General features: G+C 49.1%; 1 protein-coding gene and 1 long non-coding RNA gene across 2 annotated transcripts in view; both read right to left on the bottom strand.

Annotated features, from left to right (window-relative positions):
- Positions 1-14,513, bottom strand: part of LOC137467671 (uncharacterized) — a 101,435-nt gene extending 86,922 nt beyond the window's left edge. The window contains exon 1 of the long non-coding RNA XR_010995589.1: positions 14,430-14,513. This is a non-coding gene — a long non-coding RNA (uncharacterized lncRNA). The remainder of the gene's footprint in view (positions 1-14,429) is intronic.
- Positions 14,514-14,835: 322 nt separating this feature from the next.
- Positions 14,836-19,799, bottom strand: LOC137467680 (serine/threonine-protein kinase pim-1-like). Its single transcript, XM_068179120.1, has 7 exons — positions 19,782-19,799; positions 17,568-17,592; positions 16,857-16,948; positions 16,586-16,636; positions 16,015-16,381; positions 15,227-15,403; positions 14,836-14,987 (listed from the first exon to the last, which is right to left on the bottom strand). Exons 1-7 carry the CDS (start codon positions 19,797-19,799, stop codon positions 14,881-14,883), a joined length of 837 nt encoding a protein of 278 aa, XP_068035221.1. The 3' UTR covers positions 14,836-14,880.
- Between the last annotated feature and the right edge of the window lie 3,322 nt (positions 19,800-23,121).

The following is a 23,121-nucleotide window of genomic DNA, read 5'->3' as shown; positions in this document are numbered from 1 at the left end:
TTACTATATTCTTGAAGTCTACTGGAGACGGGTTTTTTTAATGCATTGTCCACCTAATTTTGGATCAACATTTTGTGCAGCTAAAATGTAAAGTGATACACATATGAACGTGTACACTGCACAGCAGTGATCATCTGTTGGCCCAATAACCCAGTTATTTTATTGTTAGACTGAACACATTTGCTTTCTTCCTGGTTTTTTTAAACACTTGATTTCATTTAAATTTGGAGTATATGTGACAGAGAATCAGCAGAGTCTCTATAAAAAATCCCACTTGTGAGCTTACACAAGTCATTGACTCAATGGGGACCTGCTCCTCTTGATGGGTTTCCCTCAGGTACTCATCATCACAGCATCTGAGCACTTTAAAAGCTTTAATGTCTCCATTCTCTACCCTCTATCCTTGTTAGAGGTAGCTGGATTTCTTTTAATGCTGCCATCGGAGATGACATCCCTTGGATAACATCACACTAGCCGTCAGGACCAGTACCCACATCCCCCTAGTCACACAGCCAACCTTCTCCACAGGGACAACAGACTTGGAACTCCTGCAGGGAGATCCATGACTCACATACCACTTTTTACAGTGTTTTATTTGTGATTTAAGTGCTTGTGCAAACTGCAGAAAATTACAAGCAATCACAGTTTCATTTTCTATAAAGAACTTCACAGAGCTGTGTAAGGAAAAACACACTGCCAGTATGGGTTCAGACAGCAGGTCATCAAAGCTTTAACAGCCCTGTGTCCTCTGATCATCAATTTTACCATTTTCAAGGGTTACAACATGCTGCTATCTATTCAGAGCTTCAAAAACCTTTCTGTTTGTGACACAGCAGGAATCACTTTATATTTGGTGCAACAGTTGTTTTGCTGTTTTTAAGCTGCTTTATGAGGGGTGCTATCATGACAGTTCCTGGAATCTGAAACAGCCCTACTGAAAAAGAAACCAAGAATTCATGCATCACCTCCTCCATTCAACACAGAAATACTTCCACTTTAGTTTAAAATCACAATAACTTTCCTGTGTCTTGTGAGGACACAGTGTGCAAGGATGAATCAGTATTTCACTGAAAAAAAGGAAAAAATTTAGATGGTTAACCAGTTAGTTTCCATAACCAGAAGTCCAACATTAAAAAGGCAGGATGTAAAACACTTCTCATTTCCTTTTCCCCTAAGTCATTTGTCCCCTAAGATGATGAGGCAATCTCAATCTTGAGGGACTTCTGAGGTTTCATTCCTCAGGGAATGAAAGGATTGTCAACACTGGAACAGGAGCTCAGAGAAATTGTGGATTCTCCATCTTTGCAGACATTTGAAGCTTGACTGGACATAGCTCTAAGCAATCTAATCCAAAGCTGAAGTTATCCATCCTTCGAAATACAAATAAAATCATATGACTTCCTCATGTCTCCTTCAATCCTAATTTTTCTACTATTTCCTTTAGCAGTTAATGGACAAATTAATGACTGAACTGAATCACACACTGAAGGTCTTGCTCAACATCCAACACCCTTCCACTTAAACTTGGATGTCTGACAGCCATCAAATGACTTTTTCTACTCTCTAGTGACCTTATCTTCCCAAAGACTCTTCTGATAAGGGCAATGTCTACCTGAGCTGCTTACGAATTAACTACTTCACTATTAAAATCTGACTGAAAACAGGATCACTTGTCTTTTATAACACTGTCCAAAAGCTGAAGCAATTCAAGAACTGATCCATAGGCAGATAATCAACCCCTGTACCAAGAACAGCAATGTGTGCATAGGACAAGTGGAGTACACACAGCATAGGTACAGGCACTGCATTAGCTGTATCACTTAATTCAGTATCTCACAGCTTCCACGTACAGTTCACCCACATGGTCCTGGTTTGCCCATCCCGTGAAAACTAAGCCCACAGCTGAGTGTCAAAGTTATTAACATGGTATGTGAAATAAGGCTTTTGCCTGCACGGAGACAAGAGGGGGATTTATTCCAAGATTTCCCCACTGGAGTCTGAAGAAGTTGGGTGAAAAATGCCACTGGATGAATTATTGACACCCAAACCACGCCAATGACTTCTGCTCGCCCAGCACACAAGACCATCTGTGTGTTCCCTCCTGACCTCTCTTTTCTATCCAGATCAGCAGCTCTTTCCTGCCAGTCTATTATGTCCCAGTGACACCAGGAAGTGGAAGCCATTGTAGTTACCACATTAAATATTTCTCAACATTGCAGGGAAAAAAAACTAGTAGAAAGGAATTGGGCTGCATGCTGGCTTAGCTAGAAAAAGAAATGTGGTGGAGAAGATTAAGCTGTGTTTCTATAGCCACAGCTGAGCAGGTGGCAAAGACCCATCACTGGTGCTTGTTCCATAGAGGATTCCACTCCCTGGCAAAACAGTTACTCCTCAAAGAAACCAGGGCTTGAAGATATCCAGGACTCTGCCTGTCAGATGAGCCTTGTGTAAGTTTATGAAGTCTTGGGGTCACTATGATTAACTACCTTCCTTAAGCTGTTCCCCACCAGGCTTTAGTGCTTTTAAACCACTGACCCCTTGAATTAAAGAGGGAGATTTCTCTTTTCACAGCTGTGACTCAACACAGGAAGGAATTCAGAGACATCTGAAAACAAAGCCAGGCAGAATTAAAAACAAAATCCTTTAATGACAGATTTAGCAAGTGATGGGCACAGCTGGAGCTTACAAATACAACTAAGCAAATGAGCATGCATTATACAACAACCTTACATAGACAGATCCTATGAAGGGCAATTTCCTCACAAGGAATTGCAAAAACCTAACTGCTATGAATAAATCATCAGAAAAACTAGATATTGGCTGTTCAAAAGGAATCTGAGTCTTCGGATCCTTTACCAAACTAAATGGTAACCACCCCTAAAATGAAATATGTGACAAACAATTAAGAAACTAAAGCCTTCATTTTTAGTTATTGTCTATTTAAATCACAATACAAAATCAAAATTCCTGTGCCTAGAGAAGAATAAAACACTATTAAGGTAGTTTTCAAAACTTATATAATACCTTTCATACATTCAACTTAAAATATAACAGTAACTAGTACATACATCATTGAGTCATTGTAAAGAAAATGTGTGCCTACTATTTCTGCTGGGGAAACTGATGCTAAATGTACTCACTAGATATTCTAGGAGGAATTGAAGTGAAAAAAAGAAGTGGAATTAGATACTAACAGCTAATTATCAGTGTCACTATCTTAAACATGACATGCTTCTTTCTACCCAGTCAAATGGGCTACATGACACAGCAGACTACTTTTAAGAAGCAAGCAAAAGTTTGCCGATGAACTTTATAAAGTGCAATAAATATCTTGAAGATAATCAACAAACCAAAAAAAACACCCAAACCCAAACCACTGAAAATATCTCCTCAAAAGAACAAAGATGACTAATAACTTGTACCAAGAAAATGACTGTTGAATTGCTATTGTCTCACACCACTAATACACTGGCAGGATGCAAAAAGCAGTTTTTCTTACAGATAGATTTTCTGGAAAAATACCTTCTCGCAGAACTTATTCTTGAATGGTTTCAGGATATCTATAAACTCATGGGTTGTAGTCAATCTAATGATCAGCAAGCAGTAACTTCAGGCAGCTGATAAAAGTCTGTAGCTGATATTACCCATTAAAACATTAAAACATGCAAAAGAAACCACTGCAGCAGAGTTTTGGCCTTCTTAATATCAAGTAGAGCAATTCTGGGAGTAAGGACAGTTATAATTTTCACCATCATCATTAATCTTAATAAAATTAAGAAGGGCAATAGTAACAATGATAACCGTAACTTTTTTCCTAAACTTTTTTGGCAACAAAAAGTCTGCCAGATGCAAATTTAAATTTTATGGATGATAAGAAAGTCAGCTGTTTCTAGTGACTTTTACCAGTTATAACCCAGCTCTGGTAGTCAGGACATGCAGAGTGAGTGAATTCAAAAAGCCCACTCAAGCCCTGGCATCTCTGTTTCTTTAGAGGCACCTCAACCACACTCTTGTTTTTCAGAGGAGTTTGTGCAGACATTAAAAACCATAAAGCAATAAAAAGAAAAGAATTCAGCATGCAAGGCCAACCCCAATGAAGGATGAGACAAATGAAAAAAGCAAGATTAAAGTAAGTGCATAAAAAATTTCAGTATCATGAGACACTAAACTGACCCATGAACTATAACTTGACCATGTCTCCTTTAATTGTTCCACATAAGGATCTGCTTTCTGAAAAAGAAGAATATCTTTAGCAGACATAGTGCTACAGCCGTTTTTTCCTTTATCAATAGTATATGCGTACTGTAGTGCAAGTTACGGAACTTAAGTTCTACCACAGAAAGAAGCATGTAGGATGTAGGAGACAGACAGCTAGACCAGAAAATGCCTTTTATATGTACCTGGTGAACTACCAGTAGAAGTCACCACAAAACAATGAAGATCTATTCCTGACGGTAATATAAGGTGAAATATAAAAGCTAAAAAGGCAAGACTGCAAACTTAGGCAGTCAGTAACTGAGAAAGTATTCACATTTGATATTCTTTCAGCATTAAAGTGGTCTCTCATTTTTCTTTCCTTAGCAATATGGATCACAAAACATATTACTAATTTTCTACATTTAAGCAGTTCTGGGTTTTCTCCACCTTCAACATTAATTTCCTGTTCCAGAAAAATCCTCTCACACAACAACTTGTTACTTAAATAAGAATATAAAAATGTTTGTAATGGCAAAACTGAAGGCTCATCCAGTCTAGTGGTCTCTTTTCAACAGCAAGAAGAATAAATATAGAACATTTATATACGATATTTCCCTACCCTTAGTGCCCCCCCTCCTCTCCATCTATTTTCAGCTCAGGAGATTTCCTGAGCCTATTGTGGCCTGTCTATTTTGCAACCCCCAAGTAGATATCACTTTCAAGTACTTGTCCAGCATCCCTCTGAGCCCTTGTAAAATTCTTGCATCTGCAACACCATCTGGCAAACAAGTTTATATGTCTGCTACCCAGTGTGTGAAGAACCACTTCCAATACCAATAGTGCAATGTGATAATGTATTAATTTCCCCTCATACACCACCACCTTCATAACATTAGCCAGAAAGTAGCTCCCATTGGGCAATAAAAAAAGGAAAATTCGGATTTAGTTTGATGCTCATCCAACTGTTTCAACATTAGCTGCATGACACATGCTACCTCATTATTTATTTTGTATAATTGTCTCACGGAGTGAGTGGGAAATTAAGTGAAAATTGGTCAAGAGAAAGTTAAGAAGGTGATAGTAGTCATCAGTTCTAATGAGTGTTTGCTGCCAAAGAGAAATATCTTGCTATGGTCACTGCACAAGACGAGATATTTCACGACTAAATCTTTGGTGAGAATCCAGGATCAGCTTTGAACAAACTAAGTTCAATTCAACAGAGTAAGCATTTGCCAAGGCTGGCAAACATGGGGCAAAATCAGAGCTGAGATCAGTGAAAGACAAACCCTTCAGTTTCACAGCCATCAGTGGCTCAGGATTGGTAGCAGAAGGGTTCCCACACATGAACTGGTGAGTACCTGCAGGCAGGTAGGATGGAAAAGGCATCCCAGCACCCAGCAGCTGGGGAGATCTGTCACATCTCTCCTTGACAAGGCCCTTTGCCTCTCTCACGCTGCAGTAAAATTCACTTTTAGTTTACTGAAATGACCAGGATTTCTCATATTCACAACTTTTACTCTAATAAAGGCAGCATGGAGGTGAAGCGTTTTACTTTTGCACCAGTTGATAATGTATCTTCAAAATCTGCTTTCAAAATTACTGAATAATTTAAGAAATGTGCTTTAAGATTTATGTTATAAACTGACTATGAGGAAGTAAGAGTTATAAGCTCTCTTAATCTTCAGGTTTCAAGGTGTGAGTGATGTAAGAAACATCATCTTGCAATACAGAACAGTAAAATTGTGAAGATTTATGCCTTCCGTTGAAACATCTGGTCTTACCTGCCCTTGGTGCCAGAATGGCAGACTGGATGAGCTGCTTGTTTATTCCAGCCAGGCATTTCCCTGACTCCTGGACTTTATGTTAAGGCATGATGAACATCTTACTCCCACTGGAGAATTTTTACTCTCATGAAGTCAATAGGTCAGAACTTTTGAAATTTACAGCTCGTGAAAGGGATTCCTCCTTTGAGTTTGTTAGATTCTAGTGCATCAGTAGACAAATATAAATACTTAAAACAATTGTACTTTATGTACTCCATACTTGTGCTTCATACAGGCATAGGCATTAATTTAAAGGCCTGTCAGAATACAGCTTCATTAGCAACAGAGTGAATCATGAGGGGTAGGAAATATCCAAAAGGATTGCATCTCACAGAACTACAACAGTAAGCCCTATCAAAAAGTTCCTTTTGTTTTACAACCACAATAAACTTTTCAATTCAGTATTATAAACTGTAATTTTCCTGGAGGATCAAACTAGTTGTATTTACTTACTTAGAATTCAGAATAATTTCATTCTTTTTACTACATCTATCAAAAGTCAAATTTTGAGTTAGCAGTGGATCACGATAATGTAAAGGCATTTCTGTTACTGCCTAATGAGTTTCAGAATTGTTTCAAAAAATACACACATTCAAAAGTTCCATGACTTCATCAAAAACTCACATTGAAGCAATGATGAAATACTTTCCATTTTCCGAAAAAAAGTCTCCACTAGGTTTTAAAACAGAAAAGTTATACTGCCTTTTTCAATTACAGCTACTTGTAAGATTTTCCAGAGGTAGCTACAGTTTGGCTTTGACCCTACTATTGCAAAGTGCCAGAAATACCAAATTATAGCAGGGAAAATGTTGTGTCTGCACACATGTATGTGTTTGTCTACAGTCTGCATGAGCAACTGAAAAACATCCAACATAGGCACACAGCAAATCGCGTAATTAAAACTTACTGTTATACAGAAGAAAATTATCATTTAAGTAGAAAATAATGGAAGGACAGAGGTTCTCAGTACTTCTGAGAGTACTTCTCAAATGGAAGCAGAGATTTCTCAGTACTAAACCATAATGCTTCATTTAATGAGTAATCCCTGGAGCATATGGATGTTTACCTCGCTCTGGGCAAGCTCAAGTGCACAGACAGACAATTACAATGCTTCAGCTGATGTATGATACCTTGTTAGGCTGCTGTAATGCAGTGACATTCTTTCATGGCCTTACAGAGTGCATTTCTGTATTTGCTTCCATGCCAATACAACCTTTGTCTTTGCAAGATTAAATGGCTGCATGTTCAAAGTTAGAATGCCTGAATCTGAATACACAAAGCCCTGGAAACTTAAAAGCTGGAAACCCTGTCTGCAATCTCTCTGACTTTGGCAGGTACATTGTCTGCATCCACTCTGCCTTCAGAAAAATAAAATATTAGTAATTTTTTTAAAAAGGACAAGATTTTGCAATAGGAAAATCACAATACAATTTGGTTGCATTGCATCTTACATGAATAATTGCTGGACAGCAGACTTATTTACATGATCCATTGAATACAATTTTTAAAAAATTAATATGTAGATACAGGCTGGAGATTAAGAGTAAATGCTGGCCAATGGCTTCAGAAAGACTCCAGGTTTTGCCTTGGGAGAATGGCAAAAGGAGAAAATATATTGCTAAAGCCTCTCTTCCCACCTCTTTTATACTGCTGCCTCTTGTCAGAATGTAGGATGCAAAGTTCTGAGACTGGCATTTGGCAAAAGCACAGCTTAAATTATTAAAAAAAAAAAAAGAGGGAAAAGAAAATCTAATGAAACTGCTTTGGTCAATCACACAGAGCTATTGAACACCTCCTTAATGTTGTTAGTCTTCACTTCTCCATGAATTTTGTGAAAGCTGAAGGCAGTACTTCAAACTATTAATCTTCTATGCTTTTAGACTCTATATACAAATCTTATTTTTCTAGTCCATATTACCGGACAAGGAAAGTTAAAATACAGAGATTATAAACTCTACTGCTTGGTCATATGGGGAACTCTAGAACCTCAGAAATGCCCACACTTCTATGTATTTGATCCAAAATTCTGGCTATCAATGTGAAAGGAATTTTAAAGTTCTTCTATTAATAACAATCTAAAGATAGAAAAGATTCACGATTCACAAAAAAGTAACCCACGCACACTCAGATACACACACAGTATAGATGGCTGTGCTTTGTTCCACAAGAAACTCTTGTGATTCACAGCACCTGAGTATGAGTTTCCAGGTTTCCATGAACTTACTTCTTAAATATTAAAAACATAATGCATTTAAGAAATTTCTTCCTTTTTTTTTTTTTTTTTTAATGAAGCCAAATGTAGCAATCAATGGTCATCTATGTTCTGGTTGGCATATTTCACACAAGAGACCCTTGATAATAAACCATGGCTGAAATATCAAAATTCCTTCAAATACTTACCTCTGTTAATGGTAACTACAGCTGCACTCAAAATCTGCTGCCCTTGATATCACTTACATTCCCACAGGAATATAAATCTCCATGTTTCAAAAAAGGTATTCATCTCAGGGCTCTGGAGAAACACACAGCTTGTTTGTTTGATGCTGCCTGATAGTATTATTGGGTTAACATGATGAAATAGACTCTTTTTTTTTTCCATGAAGCTTATCTAGTCTCACATTATTAATCTGAAAACAGGCCAAAAGAAAAAACAGGAAGAGAGATACAACAAATTCAGAGCTCAAATATGGTCATTTGGGCCACTGCAGATCTTCAATAGAAGCAATTTAGTCCAAGACATGGGAATACAGAAGAAGAAACACAATGAAGAGAGACTACTGAAGGCTGTTTCCTATCTGTTAGAAATCAAAGAGGATCAGAGCAAAAATGAAATTGTCTTGTAGCTGAGGTAATAATGTACCTAATGATCTTGAAATGAAATGTTTAAAAAGCTGCATTTCTACCTTTCATTTTAAAAGATGTGCATTTTAATCCCATGAGTAATCCAACAATGATAATTGCAAAACTGTAACATATAATTAAATTCAAACCCAAGATCTATTCCACCCTTGAATCGAAATTATTCCTTTCATCATAGTAAAGGCCTGTTGTTTTTAAAACCTAGTGTCTATATTTATTTCATTTAATTCATAAGCCCCTAGTTATTACTGTAATTTTACTCATACGCCGGTTATCTAATGTGTAATGCTATAGCTGTTTGAAGTGTATTTTCCAAAACCAGAACAGAACTAAGACCCAGAGACACATCACTACCTCTTGCAGAAATGTCACTCATGCTATGAATAAAGCATAAGCTGAGAAAAACATCATTACCCACCAAACAAATAGCATTTACTCAACCAAACCCATGTGTCTGGAGCTGCGCTCCCGAGCTAATTGGAGGCAGATTCTTGTGCCGTGCCACAGGACGCAACAGCTGAGAAACCTCTCGAGCTGGTCATGGAGAGCTCAGCACGCTGTGCAAGGGGAATTGCCAAACTCTGGGACAGGAGGCAGGGCCAGAAATCCCAGAAAGCAGGGTGTGGATATTCTCAGTTCAGTCAGAGAGAAAAAGAGAAGGTTTTCTAACCAGGCGAGAGCCTGGGAGACAGTTGGGAAAGAATGTAAATAATTCTCTAATCTATCTTGTTGTTCACATTGTTTATAGATGGGTTCTGCCACCGTGCGTCATTCACTGCACACCAGTGGTGTGAGATGTTTTTACTCTAAGACCAATGAAATCAGTCCACACGATGTTCTCTATAAATGGAGCGGTGCATTTGAAATAGATCGGAGTTCATTCTCTTTGCCTTTGATTTGGAGTCATTTTCGTTCCCGTCCTGCTCTACAGTGACAAGTGAGCAGATGCAAAGATAACCTTTGGTTGGAAGGTTCATCCAGAGGCCACCTTTGGCTCAGGGCCTCACTCAGGGCTGTTGTCCAGGCCTTGGCACTTCAGGGACGTGGTTTAGTGCTGGGCTCGACACTGCTGGGTGACCGGCTGGACTGGATGAGCTCAGAGGTCTTTTCCAACAGAAAGGATTCTGTGATTCCATGATTCCATCTGCTGCATTCAGCCAGGTCCATGTTAGCAGCATTCATTTGCTCACAAAGTCTCCTCAGGCCCAGCTCTTGAGGCCTGAGGCTTCAGCTCCTTCAGCTCCTGGCGCTCAGCCGCTCGTGCTGAACGAGACACTCGGAGAGAAGAGCACAGTCCATCCAATTCCTTCTGGGACACGGAGAGGGGAGGCTGTGCAAACAGGAGCAGTGTTTGGTGTGGCCTCCTCTCTGCCCTGCACGCCTTTCAGCGCTTTGAAGCAGCCAAGAGCTTTCTCCAAGAGTGCAATGGAGCAGCTGTTCCTGCTGCCGGGTCTGGCTCTGTCCAGTCTCTGACCTTGCCTGCTTTTGTCCCTCTTGCTGTGCCCTCTGCTCCCCGAGGGCTCGGTGGCTGCTGCCCAGGACTGTGGGACTGGCACAGATCCCGTGGTTGAGACCCTCCTTTCTGTGCCCTTGGAGCTGCCTGGGCACAGCAGCCTTTTCCATCTGGAAGCTCCCCATGGACAGGGAGTCCCCAGCCCCGCTCCTTGCACAAGCTCCAGGAGCCCAGGGCTGCCATCTCAAGTCCCTGCTGGCCCTGGGGGCTCCCAGGTGGGCACAAGTGGGGCAGCACAGCCAGCAGGGAGCCTGTGAGTCTCTTCCAGCCCTGTCTGCTCTGAGTTTGGGCCTTGGAGCCTCAGGTGGCCAAAGGCAGCTGCTGCTGGTCCCTGTGTGTGCCCGTGTTCAGCGGTGCTGCTCCATCAGTCTGTGCCCAGCAACGGGGAAAAGCCTCAGCCCTGCAGGGCCAGGAGCTGCCGGGCTCTGCCTGAGCAGCTCAGCCAGAGGGAAGGGAGCTGCTCCCCACGGGAACCAGGAGCAAAGGGCTGGAGCACCTCGCTCTGGGGCAGAGCCCAACTTCTGTGAGGGAATAACAGAGTTATTCACGTGCACTGGTGTGTCAGCACTGCAGGTGCTGTGCCTGCAAACACATTCGGGATGTGCAAAAGAATTCTGCAACTCTTGGCTGGATCAGGATGTCAGCAGTGCTGAACTCCAGCTTAGTCCAAAGCAAACACTTGACACCTCTTCTCATATCTGCTAGATTTTTTACCGCAGGGTATCCAGAGAAAATTAAACAGAGGAGTAAATATTTTCATTGTTTATCAGAAATGTATCTTATTTTGCTGTAAATCTTATTTTTGCTGAAAAATCTGATTTTTGCTGAAAAATCTTACCTATTTTACATGATGTGTTATCTACTTAAAAAGAAATAGAAAAAAATTTTAAAAATGAGAAAAATATGAAAGAGAAAACAAAAAGAAACAAATGTGTAATGAAATCTTCTGTAACTTTGGATTTAAGAGGTAACTGATCTTTTTAAAAGGAGAACTCATTTACTTTGTGCCTGTTCTGATGGCCTGGATCCATCTTACTGACTGACCCCAGCATTCTTTTTTTAAAGACATTGGGTTTTGTTTCCAATATTAAGATTTATTTTTTTTAATTGGTGTTGAAGCAATAGGAGGATGAGAGATGGATTGTGCACGACTGTGTCTTGAGAACAAAAACATTGCAGTTTGAAACTTGGACCTAAAGTAATTAAAATGAAACTTAGAAATCCCAGTGCATTGTGTGACAGCAGCTTTTCCTATAGGATGTGCAGCATCACAAAGACTTCATCAGTGGGGTTGGGAGTGCTTGGAGCTTTGTCCTGTGCCACTCTGGGATGCCATGAACCAGGACTTCACCTGCCACCAGCCCAGGTCACCCTCTGCCACCGCAGCTCCTTGGACCTTGTGTCCCCAAAGCAGACACAAAGTGTTTCTGCTGCTCCCCCTTTGCACAAACCCACAGAGAGCTGGGATTTTTCCAAGTCTCGTCTCTCCATTGGGCCATATTCCCAAAGAACCAGCAGCACATCCTGATGAATACGGCAAGTTACGTGGATGGTTGTCAGCTCCACTTCCTGCCTAGAAATCCTGAAACTGCTTCTAAATGCTGCTCCTTCAGCTCCTGGACACCTTCTCACACAGAGCTGGGAAAAAAAAATCCCCTGGCCACCAGCTAAAAGGTGAGTTATGCCAAAGTTGGAGTACTGTGGGAAATCTCTGTCCCTCCCTGTCCTTTTAATGTATCTGTACATGGGGGTGTGCCTGGATGTGTCTTGTGCACAAAGGAAGGAGCGTGCAAGCAACGGGACTGACACTTTCAGTGTCCATGCTATTCCATACCCATGGGTACAGAGACATTATGGAAACCCTGGCACAGACAGGGCCTTCTGTCCATGGGTAGAGACATCCTAGAGCCTCTGGCACACACAGAGCCTTCTGTCCATGGGTACAGAGACATCCAAGAGCCCCTGGCACACACAGAGCCTTCTGTCCATGGGTACAGAGACATCCAAGAGCCCCTGGCACACACAGAGCCTTCTGTCCATGGGTACAGAGACATCCAAGAGCCCCTGGCACACACAGGCCTGGCAGCACAGGTTGCTTTCCCCACAGGCTGCAGGAGATGAGAACACAACATTTGCCAACACTGACTGAAAGCCACAGCTCCGGGTGCTCCCCGTGAACCCCAGCTCTGGGACCACTGTCTGCCCCATGCTTCAGGGGCTGCAGTGGGAGCCCGGCTGGGCTCTGCCCTGGGGCCATCCTGCAGGGACAGCTGCAAACAGGGAGCATTCCCTTGCCACAGAGAGCCAAGCCATGGCTGCAGGGCAGCTGCTCCAGCCCGGAGTGCACTGCTGAGTGCTGTGCTCTGGGGCTGGGGCTCCCCGCACAGGGGACTGGACTGGTGTGCCACAGGAGACAGAGAAGCTGCAGCTTCAGCATAACTGAGGTGGGTGCGTGGGCTGGGAAGAGTGGGGAGGCTCAAGGGGATTCACAGAGCTCATCCTGCTGCAAGGACGAGGAAAAGGGAGTGGGAACTCAGCAGTGAGGACAGCTGAGGGCTGGAAAGCAGCTCTGAATGACACTAAAATCCCACTGGACCTCTGAGACATTGCTGCTCCTCAGCCAGTGACAGGATGAGTCCCTAAGCCTGGGGCTCGGCCTTCCTCATGGTGAGGGGCACCAAGGAAGGCAACAGTGTGATGGAGACTGCCATGGGCTGGGAACTCACTGGGGGACAAGAGGGAGCAGTTGGGAAGTAAAAGGCAGGTGGGGGAGAGAACAGTTCAGAGAAGGGCTGAGCTACAGCTTGAGCAAGCTGCAAAATGTCATTTGGGGTCATCCCAGATTGATTTCATTTCAGAAGCTATTGAACAAGTTTAATTTTTGGGTGGTGGCATGTTTGCCCTTGGAGGTGTACACTCTGCAAACTTGAGCTGTGTTGCTGAAATGCTCAAGCAGGTCTGTGCTGCAGGTCACCCCATTTCTTCTTTGGCTGATTGCGGCCCGGTGCTGAGCTCCAGCAGAGCCCTGGCAGAGCCCAGAGCAGCCTCAGCACCCACAGAGCCCGGCTGCAAGGAGAGAAACCAGAAAGCGCCCGTCAGCTGAAGGCTCCTGTCCCCTTGTCCCAGCCGCCCGCAGTGCCCAGGCCATGCTGGCCGTGCCCAGAGCTGTGCCCAGAGCTGCCCATCCCTGCTGCCTGTGGGAGCAGAGCAGGAGGGCAGGACATGTGCCCAGCCTGCAGCCAGCCACGGCACATCCAGCCCTCAGCAGCTGCCCAGAGCAGGATGCTCCTGTGCTCGCTGCCATCTCCCCAAAGCTCTGATCCCACCATGCCAAGCAGACCGGACCCACCTCACGCCATCCTCCGCTGGAAGAAAAGCTGGTCCCAAACGATGTCCTCAGCCTTCTCCAAGGGCACGGCCCATCCACGCCACAGCTGCTCCCAAGCATTTCCCCATCCAAACTGGACCCCACCTGGAACGCTTCCTCTAGAAAAACACACAACAAATTATTGAAAATAGATTACAGACAAAAAGGGGAACAAGAAAAAAGGTCAAAAATCTTATCTCTGTCAGGGGCTAAGGAAGGCCCAACCCCTGCAGGCCAGGGAAAAACCCACCCACAGGTGAGGGAAGCCCAGGCTTGCTCCCTTCCCCCTGCACTGCCCTCCAAAATAACGGTGATCCCAAAGCAAACAGGGGCAGTGGAGCAGCCCAAGCCCTTCCTTGCCTGCAAAGCAAAGCAGCCCCTGCACAGGTTCTGGAGTCCCACCTCTGCTCCCACCATGGGGGTGTCTTTGTGTCGGGCTGGCTGCCCCAGCCCCAGCCCGGGGCACGGTGGGTGCTGGGGCTGTTGGCAGGGCCAGGAGCCCACTCCCATTTCATCAGCACCCCAGCCCATCCCCCCAGCCCTGCCAAAAGCAGCCTGGCAGCCGACTGAAGGATCAGCTGCATCCTCCCCATCAAAGGGGGAACCTTTGGTTCCCGGCCAGGCTGTGCAATGCCCAAATCTGGGAGCATCCCCCTGCGTGTGGACTCACCTGCAAATTCCCTGTGGAGCCTGGCTTTGGAGAAGGCGCCAGAATCAAAGTCCATCATCTTCAGCTGCCGGTGACCAGGTGGAGGAAGAGGTTGTCATTTTTGATGTCGTCCTCACTGTCCCCAGCAGCAACAGCCCCACCTGGTACAGCTTCTCCAGGGCCGCCTCCTCCTTCCCTGAGGTGAGCCCAGGCTGTCAAGGTTCTGCCCAGGGCCCCAGCTGTCAGGGAACCAGGACAAGCAAAACCAGCTCAGATGGTGGCCACCAGTGCTGGGCAGAGCAGCTCAGCTCCAGCACAAGGGCTGCGTGTTCCCATCTGATGACCCCTGGGCAGTGACACAGGCAGGACAAAACCAGTCTGGTTGGCTTTGCCACTGATTGCCAGGACAAGTGTGGAGCTGTTACCTGCCAGGCCCCTGGATCCAACTGTGCACGTTGATCTCTCCCATCTTCTAGGGCAGAAGACCACCCTGCACCCATGGATCACGGAAAAGCTCTTCTAAGGATGGCCTGTCCGAGGGCTGCATGGACAAACACCTCTTAATGAGATCCTGGCACTCTGGGGAAACAAACCAGAAATCACCAGTCAGTTGGAGAAGTTGCCCCCCTGTTCCCATGCCCAGGCCATGCTGGGTGTGCCCAGAGCTGGCCTAAACTTCCCATGGATTCTGTGTTTGGAGGAGAGCAGGAGAGCAGGACATGTGCCACCTCCTCAGCAGCTGCCAGAGCAGGATGCTCATGAGCTGCTGCTGTCTCCCAGCACTGGTATTGCCCCCATGGCCAGAGATGAGGACCCACCTTGAGAGAGCCGTCGTGGGAACAAGATCCGCCCCCAGATGATCTCCTGGCCCCTCCTGAACGGGCGCTTCCCCATGACCAGGTGGTACAGCAGGAGGCCCAGGGACCAGATCGTCGCTGCCTCGCCGTGGTAGCGTTGGTGCTGGATCCACTCTGGTGGGCTGTAGGACAGGGTTCCTGTGGAACACAGAGTTCATCAGGGGGACTCTGCTGCTCCCAGAGCCTGGCCCCAGCACCCCATGGCCTGTGGGGGCTGCCCCAGTGGAACACAGGGTGACTGCTGCCCTCTCACCAGCACCTGGGACTTGTGTACAGACTTGGGGCTGGAAAAGAAGCCACTGGTGTTGGAAGAGGGCAGCAGAAATCCTGGGAAAGGCCCAACCATGACACACAAAAGCAAAACTCATCCAGTGGTGGAGAAAGCCCGCTCTACTCCCCGCCTGCACGGCCCCCCAAAAATGTTAACCAGTCAAGGCAAACAATGGGAGCAGAGCAGTCCAAGCCCTTCTCGCCTGCACACCAAACTATCCAGGGCACGGGGTCAGACGCCCCTCTCTGCTACCCCCACTGGGTTTTTTGTCAGGCTGGCTGCCCCAACTCCAGCCTTAGCCCAGGCCACAGTGGGTGCTGAAGGCTGTCGGCAGGGCTGGAGCTGGCCCCCCTCACACCCCCACCCAAATCAGCTTGGCTCCAGCATTAATCCCATCCTGGCTGCAATAGGGGGAGCCCTGGGGCTGCACCCCGGCTGGGCCATGAGATGCCCAGGAGCATCCCCAGGCAGAGCTCACCTGCAAACTGGGTGTAGGCTGTGTCTTGGAGGAAGGCGCCACAGCCAAAGTCAATCAGTTTCAGCTGCCCGGTGGCCAGGTCGAGCAGGATGTTCTCAGGCTTGATGTCCCTGTGCAGGACCCCGCAGCTGGTGCAGTGCCGCACGGCCTCCAGCACCTGGCGGAACAGCCCCCGCGCCTCCTCCTCCGGCAGGAACCTCCGCTCCGCCAGGAAACCCGACAGCTCCTGGCACCGCTCCGGACGCTCCAGCACCAGCACGACGCTGTCAGGGAGCTCAAGCCACTCCAGGAGCTGAATGACACCAGTGCAGCCAGAGGACACCTTGTCCAGCAGCACGACCTCCAGGGGTGCGCTGGTGCCGTCGGGCTGCGGGAGGAGCGCGATGCCGTCAGTGGGGCTGAGGCTGTGCCAGGGCTGGGGAACCCCTCAGCCAGCCCGGGATGCTCTGCATGCCCCGCTCAGCCCATGCCCGCTCTCCCTGCAGGGCTCCCAGCGGCTCCCACCCTGCCGGGCCCCGGCTCCTCGCCTCCCGGCACGGCCCGGCTTCTGCCGCTGGCCCTGCTCACTCACCAGCTCGCCCCAGTGCCGGACGCGGTTCCTTGGCACCCTTTTGATGGCCACCTGCAAGCCAAGAGCAGCAGCAGGCTGAGCTCGCCACCCCGCCCTGCCCTGCCCCATCCTCCTCCTCCCCCTCCTCCTCCCCCTCCTCCTCCTCCTCCTCCTCCTTCCCTTCCTCCTTCTCCCCCTCCTCCTTCCCTCCTCCTCCTCCTCCTCCTCCTCCTCCTCCTCCTCCTTCTCCGCCCCCTTCTCCTGCGCCCACCGCCCGGCCCCCGCCGCTCACCGGGGCGCCGTCCGAGAGCCGCGTGGCTGCGAAGACGCTGCCGAAGCCGCCGCTGCCCAGCAGCGAACCCAGCCGGTACCGCTCCTGCAGGGCCTCCTCCTGCGCCTTCCCTGCGGGCAGGACGGGGCTGTCAGCGCTCGGCCCGGGGCCAGGAGCGGCCCCCGAGCGCCCCCCGAGCACCCCGGGCCGGCCCTCCCCAGGCGTTCTGTCCCTGGAACGGGACAGTGGCGGCTCGGGGCCCGACGGCCCGCGCTGCCGAGCGGCGGAGCTCGGGCCGGGGAAGCCGCAGCGGGGGCGGCGGGAGCGGCCGCGCCGCGTGTGTCCTCCGCGGGGCCCAGGAGGAGCCGGGGCCGGGGCCGGGACTGGAGCCCACGTCGGGGCCGGGGCCGGGCTCGGGCCAGGCGGAGCCAGAGGGCGGCGGTGCCGCCCCAGCCCCACGCACTGATGCCCGCCCAGCAGCGCCACCGCCAGCACGGCCAGAGCCGAGCGGAGGCGAGACCCCGGCGGGACGGCCGGGGACGGGGACGGGAACCGGGGCGGGGACAGGGACGGTGACGGGCTGGGGACATGGCCCAGGCCAGCAGGGGAGAGGGAGACTGGGAGAGGAGGGGACACCGTGAAAGGGAGAGCAGGAGAGGGTGCGGGACAGCAGGAGAGGGAGAGGAGATGCGAGTGGGACTCGATAGAGTATCTGGTTTCTCTGCTGCCGCTGCTGCCGCTGCTGCTGCCGCTGCAACTGAAGCTCCGGGGGCCGTTTGTCCCCGTGTCCGTTTTTCCGTTGCCCGCTCGCCCCCGCGCCCAGCCCCCCGCTCCCCAGGGGCAGCCCCTGAGCCTGTCCAAACACGGGAACTTTGCCCTGTTCAGCCCAGACCCAGAGTCTGGACTCCTGCACAGGGGCGTAGGAATCACCTTGAGCGCTGCTGTGCCTTGTCCCCGCTGAGGATCAAACCCTATCGGAGCACATTCCCTGAATGCAGAATTTGTACCTTACCCAGGCACTGCACTTACCTCTCCAGCAATGATTAAAAAAAAAAAACAAAAAAACAAAAAAACAAAACAAAAAAAAAAAAAACAAAAACAAAAAAAAACCAAAAAAAACCAAAAACAAAAACGAAAACGGGGAAGGCAAACTGTGTGTAGCTCATGGTATTTTACTGGGTCTAAAATTCGCCAAGTCATGGATCTTAGAGATGAGATCTATTTGGATTAAGGTTGGAGCAGTAGTGCAAGATGGAAAAGAGGAGCATAAAAATAAACAGAGAAAAACATCTTCAGTTGTTTCTTTCCATTTTCATTTCATTTCTTAAAAGCTGTTTCAGTTTTCCCAGAATCTTCTCCACACTCCTGTTTGCTCTTTCCAAGAACCTTTCCTGGAGAACGAGGTGCAGCTTCTGTCACAAGATGTGCCACCAACTGCAGCTTCTCTAGGCTTTCCACACCTTGTGTGCAGCTCAACTCTTGCAGCACAGCAGGAGAAATGTTTGAAGAACTTGACAGCTTGTTCTTTCTTTTCCTTGTGGGCTGGGCAGTTGTGCCATTGGTAAGGTTTTCATTGTTACTGTTCTGCCCTAAGAAACCATGACGGGCTACCAGGAATTGTCAGGGAATGCAAGCCTGACTGAATGCAGAGAAAGAATCTGCAGAGCCTGCATCCAGAAATGGAGAGCTGTGTGAAAATCATTGCAACATCGCCATGGGCATCTTGAAAGTGATCTAGAAGATGAAAATGCTCTGACAGAGGGCATGTGTTTCTGAGTTCAGTGTAGAGGATTCCACATCTAGTGCATTGGTTCATAAATCAAGAGTTCAATCAGTTCATGGAAAGCACCAGAAGAAGCACTAGGACTGGGACACACTGGGAGCCACTAGAAATGTGCTGGGGGTAACTGGGACCACGCTGGGGGCAACTGGGGACAAGGGTGAGTGACTGGGGCCCTGCTGTGAGAGGCTGGGATCATACTGGACTCATACAGGGATCGTACTGGGAGTGACTGGGACTATTTTAGGGGCAACTGGGAGAACTGGGAACACACGGGATGGCTCTGGGAACAACGGGGACAGTGCTGGGGGCAAATTGTATCATAATGGGGAAGAACTGGGAGCAACTGGGCTACTGCTGGGAGCAGCCCCAGGCCCCGGGAGCCCTGCACCCCTTTCCCGGCCATGCCGGCTCTCCAGCCCCCAGAGCCCCCTTCTCCTTCACCCAGAGACCCCCTGGACCCCTATTCCTGCCTTTCCCAGTGCCCAGACCCTCCTTTACTCAACACCGAGGACACCCGGGACCCCTATTCCCAGCCAGCCCGGGTTTTCCCACCTTTCGCTGGGAATGGGGACACCGGGGACCCTTGGAGTCCCCTTTGCTAACGATAGTGACACAATTAAGCTCGCCCAAACTCCTCCTGGATCTCCCCTAAGCCCCCAGTGGGGATTCCTGGGAGTTCCCCTGTGTTCCCCCTTTCCCAGGACTTTGGGGGTCCCCCCGACCTGTCCGTGCACCCCCAGATTTCTTCCACAGCCTCCTGTGATGGTGAGGGGTGGGGGCAGAGTGCTGGTGCCCCCCTGCCTGCAGCAGATCCAGCGGTGAGGGGAGTTTGGGGGGGATCCCTGAGCATTTGGGGTCCCCCGGGTCCCCCAGGATCTCCCTGGACACGCTGACGCTGCCTGTGCGCAGTGAGAAGGTTCATACCCGGCACGGGGTCCCAGCTCTGTCACCGGCATTGCCCAGGAAGCCCCAAACCCTCCTGGGAACCCCCAAACCTCCAGGACACCCCAACTTCCCCGGGACCCCAAAACCATCCCTGGGCCCTCCAAAAACTCCCCAAGACCGCAAAAACCCCACACAGACACCCCCCAAAACCTCCCAGGACATCAAAATTCCCACAAGACCTCCCAGCACACCCCAGACCCCCCTGAGAAGGTTCGTACCTGGAAGGGGGTCCCCATCTCTGTCACCGGCAGGTACCCCAAACCAGCCGTGGGTTCCCCCTGAGATTGCCCAATCCCCCCCTTTGGGAATCCTTAAAACCCCCCTGGGAACCCCCCAAAAATCCATCGGAACCCGAAAAACCCTGGAGATATACAAAACCCCCCCAGGAATCCATCATGAAATTTATACCCAGCACGGGGTCCCCATCACCATCATCGGCATCACCCGGGTACCCCCAGATCCTCTCGGGACTCCCAAACCCTCCTGGGACCCCCAAACCCTCCCAGGTACCCCTAAATCCTCCCAGGAGTCCCAACCCTCCCCGGGCTCCACTGCTGGAATCAGCGGGAGTGGTGTTGGCCTCTTCAGGGGAGTTAGAGTGGGACCCGACCAGAGCGAGGGCCATTAAAACCCAAAAATCCACCCTGGGGGGCAAAACATCCCCTACAGCGGCTTGGAGTGAGTCCCCCAGAAAAATGTCACTTAAAGCCGTCATGATCGCCCCTGAAAAGGGGCTTGTGGGGCTGTGGCCCCACAAACACCTGAAAATGGGGAGGAAAAAACACCCTTGGAGTGGTGAGGTCCCCCCAAAAATCCCTAAAAAGAGAAAAACTCCTCTTCAGAGGGGCCTGAAGACCCTTCAGGGCACTCGAGGAGGGACAAGATCCCCTCCTCTGCTGGGGCCTCTCCGAGCCGGGAGCTCTCCCGTTGGCTGCTGCCCTCGGGGGAGCCCCGAACGACGGCGGCTCCTGGGCGGAGCCCCCCTCAGCCGGGGCTGCGGAGGGAACTGGGGGGGCTGGGACGGGGCCTGGGGGTCCTGGGGTGACCTGGGGGAGCCTCAGTGGGTCCCACCTCCCCCTGTGCCCCCTCTCCCACCCCCTTCTCAATATTGCCCCCAAACAAAAGGTTGTGGCTGTGCCAGCGCCCCCACTGACCTCCAGCCCTGGGAACCTGGAGCAAGCGGAAACCACAACTTTGCAAATGCTACCTGTGCCTGAAGCAAATGGAAAGAGAACTGGGGTGTGAAAAATAAAGCTTGTTTATTTTCAGAAAAACAGTAAAGAAAACACAGAACACATTTACATTGTAAGAATATTTGTAACAACAACTATCTATGGAACATATATACCCAAGAACATATCTAACAAAAGTCTATGAAACGTATTTACAGAAGACAAAAAGAAGCCCTAAAACCTATAGCCTAAAGACAACAACAAACTCTACAACATATGTACAAAAGGGTGGCATCTCTGTCCGGGATCTCCATCGGTCCTTGAGGAAAAGCAAGAGGCACAGTCACTCCAATCAGGCAGAGAGGGCTCTTCCATGTGCCCCCAGGCTGGCCCAGCAAGCGCAGCACAGGCTGGGGATGGCCACCAGAACCCAATGCACCGGGTCCCACATCCCTGAGCAGGGACCACCCAGCCCAGTCCCAGCCTGGCAGCAGGGGACCCGCTCTGCCTGTGGGGACCACATGCCTGTCCTGCTGCTGGTATTGGTCTTCATCCCAAGATCATGGCCTCTTCCTCATCTTTCTCATCAATGTCCATGTCCTCAAGGTACTCTTCCATTTCCACGTCCATCTCCTCTTCCACATCTACCTCCATCTCTTCCTCTCCAGTCTCTTCTCCATCCACTTCCATCTCCTCCTCTGTATCCATCTGCATGTCCACCTCCATCTCTTCCTCTCCACTCTCTTCTCCATCCACTTCCATCTCCTCCTCTGTATCAATCTCCATGTCCACCTCCATCGCATTGTCTCCACTCTCTTCGCCTTCCACTTCCATGTCCTCCTCTCTATCAGCCTGCATGTCCACCTCCATCTCGTCCTCTCTCTCGGTGACAGCCTGCAGAGGTAGCAACACCTCAGAGTGGGGTCCCTGTCCCACCCCATCCCCACAGAACTCCAGCCCAGCCGGGCAGCTGGGGGGGGTCCACCTCCATGGAATGGCACCGTACCTTCCTCAGGACAAATGTGAGCATCCTGCAGGGACGGATGACAAAATCCAGGCAACAGAGAGCTTTCAGGACTGATGGGAGTATCAGGGCGCAGGTGACGAGAAGAGTGACAGGGAGCATGGTGAAGGGTGAGCTGGCACGAGGGCTGGCACAGGGTGGGCTGACACAAGGGCCAGTGGTTGTGTTGTGCTCTTTGCTGGACGCTGGAAGTTCCATCTGGAACATCACATCTGTGACATCACAGTGGATCTAAAGAGCATCTTGTCTCGAGCTGAGCAATCTTCCCCAGCCCATGCTGCTCACAGCCCTGTTGCCAAGGATGGGGCATCCACAGCCTGGGCCAGTGCCTCAGCAGCCTCCGTGTAAAAGAGCAGCTCCCTCAGATCCAACTTCAATCAGCCTCCTGCAGTTGAAAGCCATCCCCCCTTGTCCTGTTGCCACGGGCCCGGCTGAACACTGTCCCCGTCTTTCCTGTGGGACCCTTCCAGTCCTGCAGAGCTGCACTGAGGCCTCCCCAGTGTCTCCTGTTTCCAGGCTGAGCATCCCCAGCCCCACTTGGACGGCAGTCAGGTAGATCAGGGGGAGTCAAGGCTGAAGTCACACAGCATCAGGAACTGAGAGGTGGAAGCTTTAGGCCCAGGTTTGCCTCTGTAATAACAGTGGAGGGGAAGATGGTGGGACACTGGCCCTGTTCTCACCGGTGAATATTTTCTTTTTTTTTTTTTTTTTCTTCTTTTCTGTCATGCTGATGCAGGTGTTGCTGTTTGCAAAGAAGCTTGGCACAATATCCATTGTCTTCTCCATTTGTGAAACACCGAGCAGAGTCTGGGCAGGCTGATGATGCAGAGCAAAACCTGCAAATACACCGGTGATCCTGAGCCTGGAGGATGCAGCTAACCCCAGCCAAAAATAATTTCTGGAAAGTCAAGCCTGGTTTACATTTTCTTGAGTTTGGCTATTCCTGAACCGGGGGAGGGGGCATTCGGAGGAGGGGGTACCACAGGGGTTCCCCTCCACCGTTTTTGGGGGGTCTCCCATGGTGCCCCCTCCCCAAAAAGCTCCGCGGGCCCCCTGAAGCAGCTTCTGTTCCACCGGCCGGTGCCCCCTGATCCAGGACTGCCCCCGGTGAGTCTGGGGCGCTCTGGGGGGATTCTGGGGGGATTTTGGCAGCATTTTTGGGCATTGGGGGATTTTGTTGGTAACTTAGGGGGAATTAGTGAATTTTGGAGAGAATTACTGGCTTTGGGGGGTTATGGGACTTTGCAGGGTTTTGTGGAATTGAGGATTTCGATGATTTTTTTAGGGTTTTGTGGGGTTTTTTTGGGGGGGTTTATTGAAATTTTTGGGAGGTTTTTTTTTTTAAATTTTGGTGGGTTCCAC

This window comes from Anomalospiza imberbis, unplaced genomic scaffold (genome assembly GCF_031753505.1).
Source record: "Anomalospiza imberbis isolate Cuckoo-Finch-1a 21T00152 unplaced genomic scaffold, ASM3175350v1 scaffold_74, whole genome shotgun sequence".
NCBI lineage: Eukaryota > Metazoa > Chordata > Aves > Passeriformes > Viduidae > Anomalospiza > Anomalospiza imberbis.
The sequence above is the reverse complement of the archived record's forward strand: the minus strand, read 5'-3'. Positions and strand labels throughout refer to the sequence as shown.

What these genes read in the sequence shown, in the direction of transcription:
- LOC137467680 (XM_068179120.1), bottom strand. An exon ending in AGCCTACACCCAGTTTGCAG is followed by an intron (nt 15,404 to 16,014) that starts GTGAGCTCTGCC and finishes TGTGTTCCACAG; the next exon opens with GAACCCTGTCCTACAGCCCA. An exon ending in CCCACGACGGCTCTCTCAAG is followed by an intron (nt 14,988 to 15,226) that starts GTGGGTCCTCAT and finishes TTGTTTCCCCAG; the next exon opens with AGTGCCAGGATCTCATTAAG.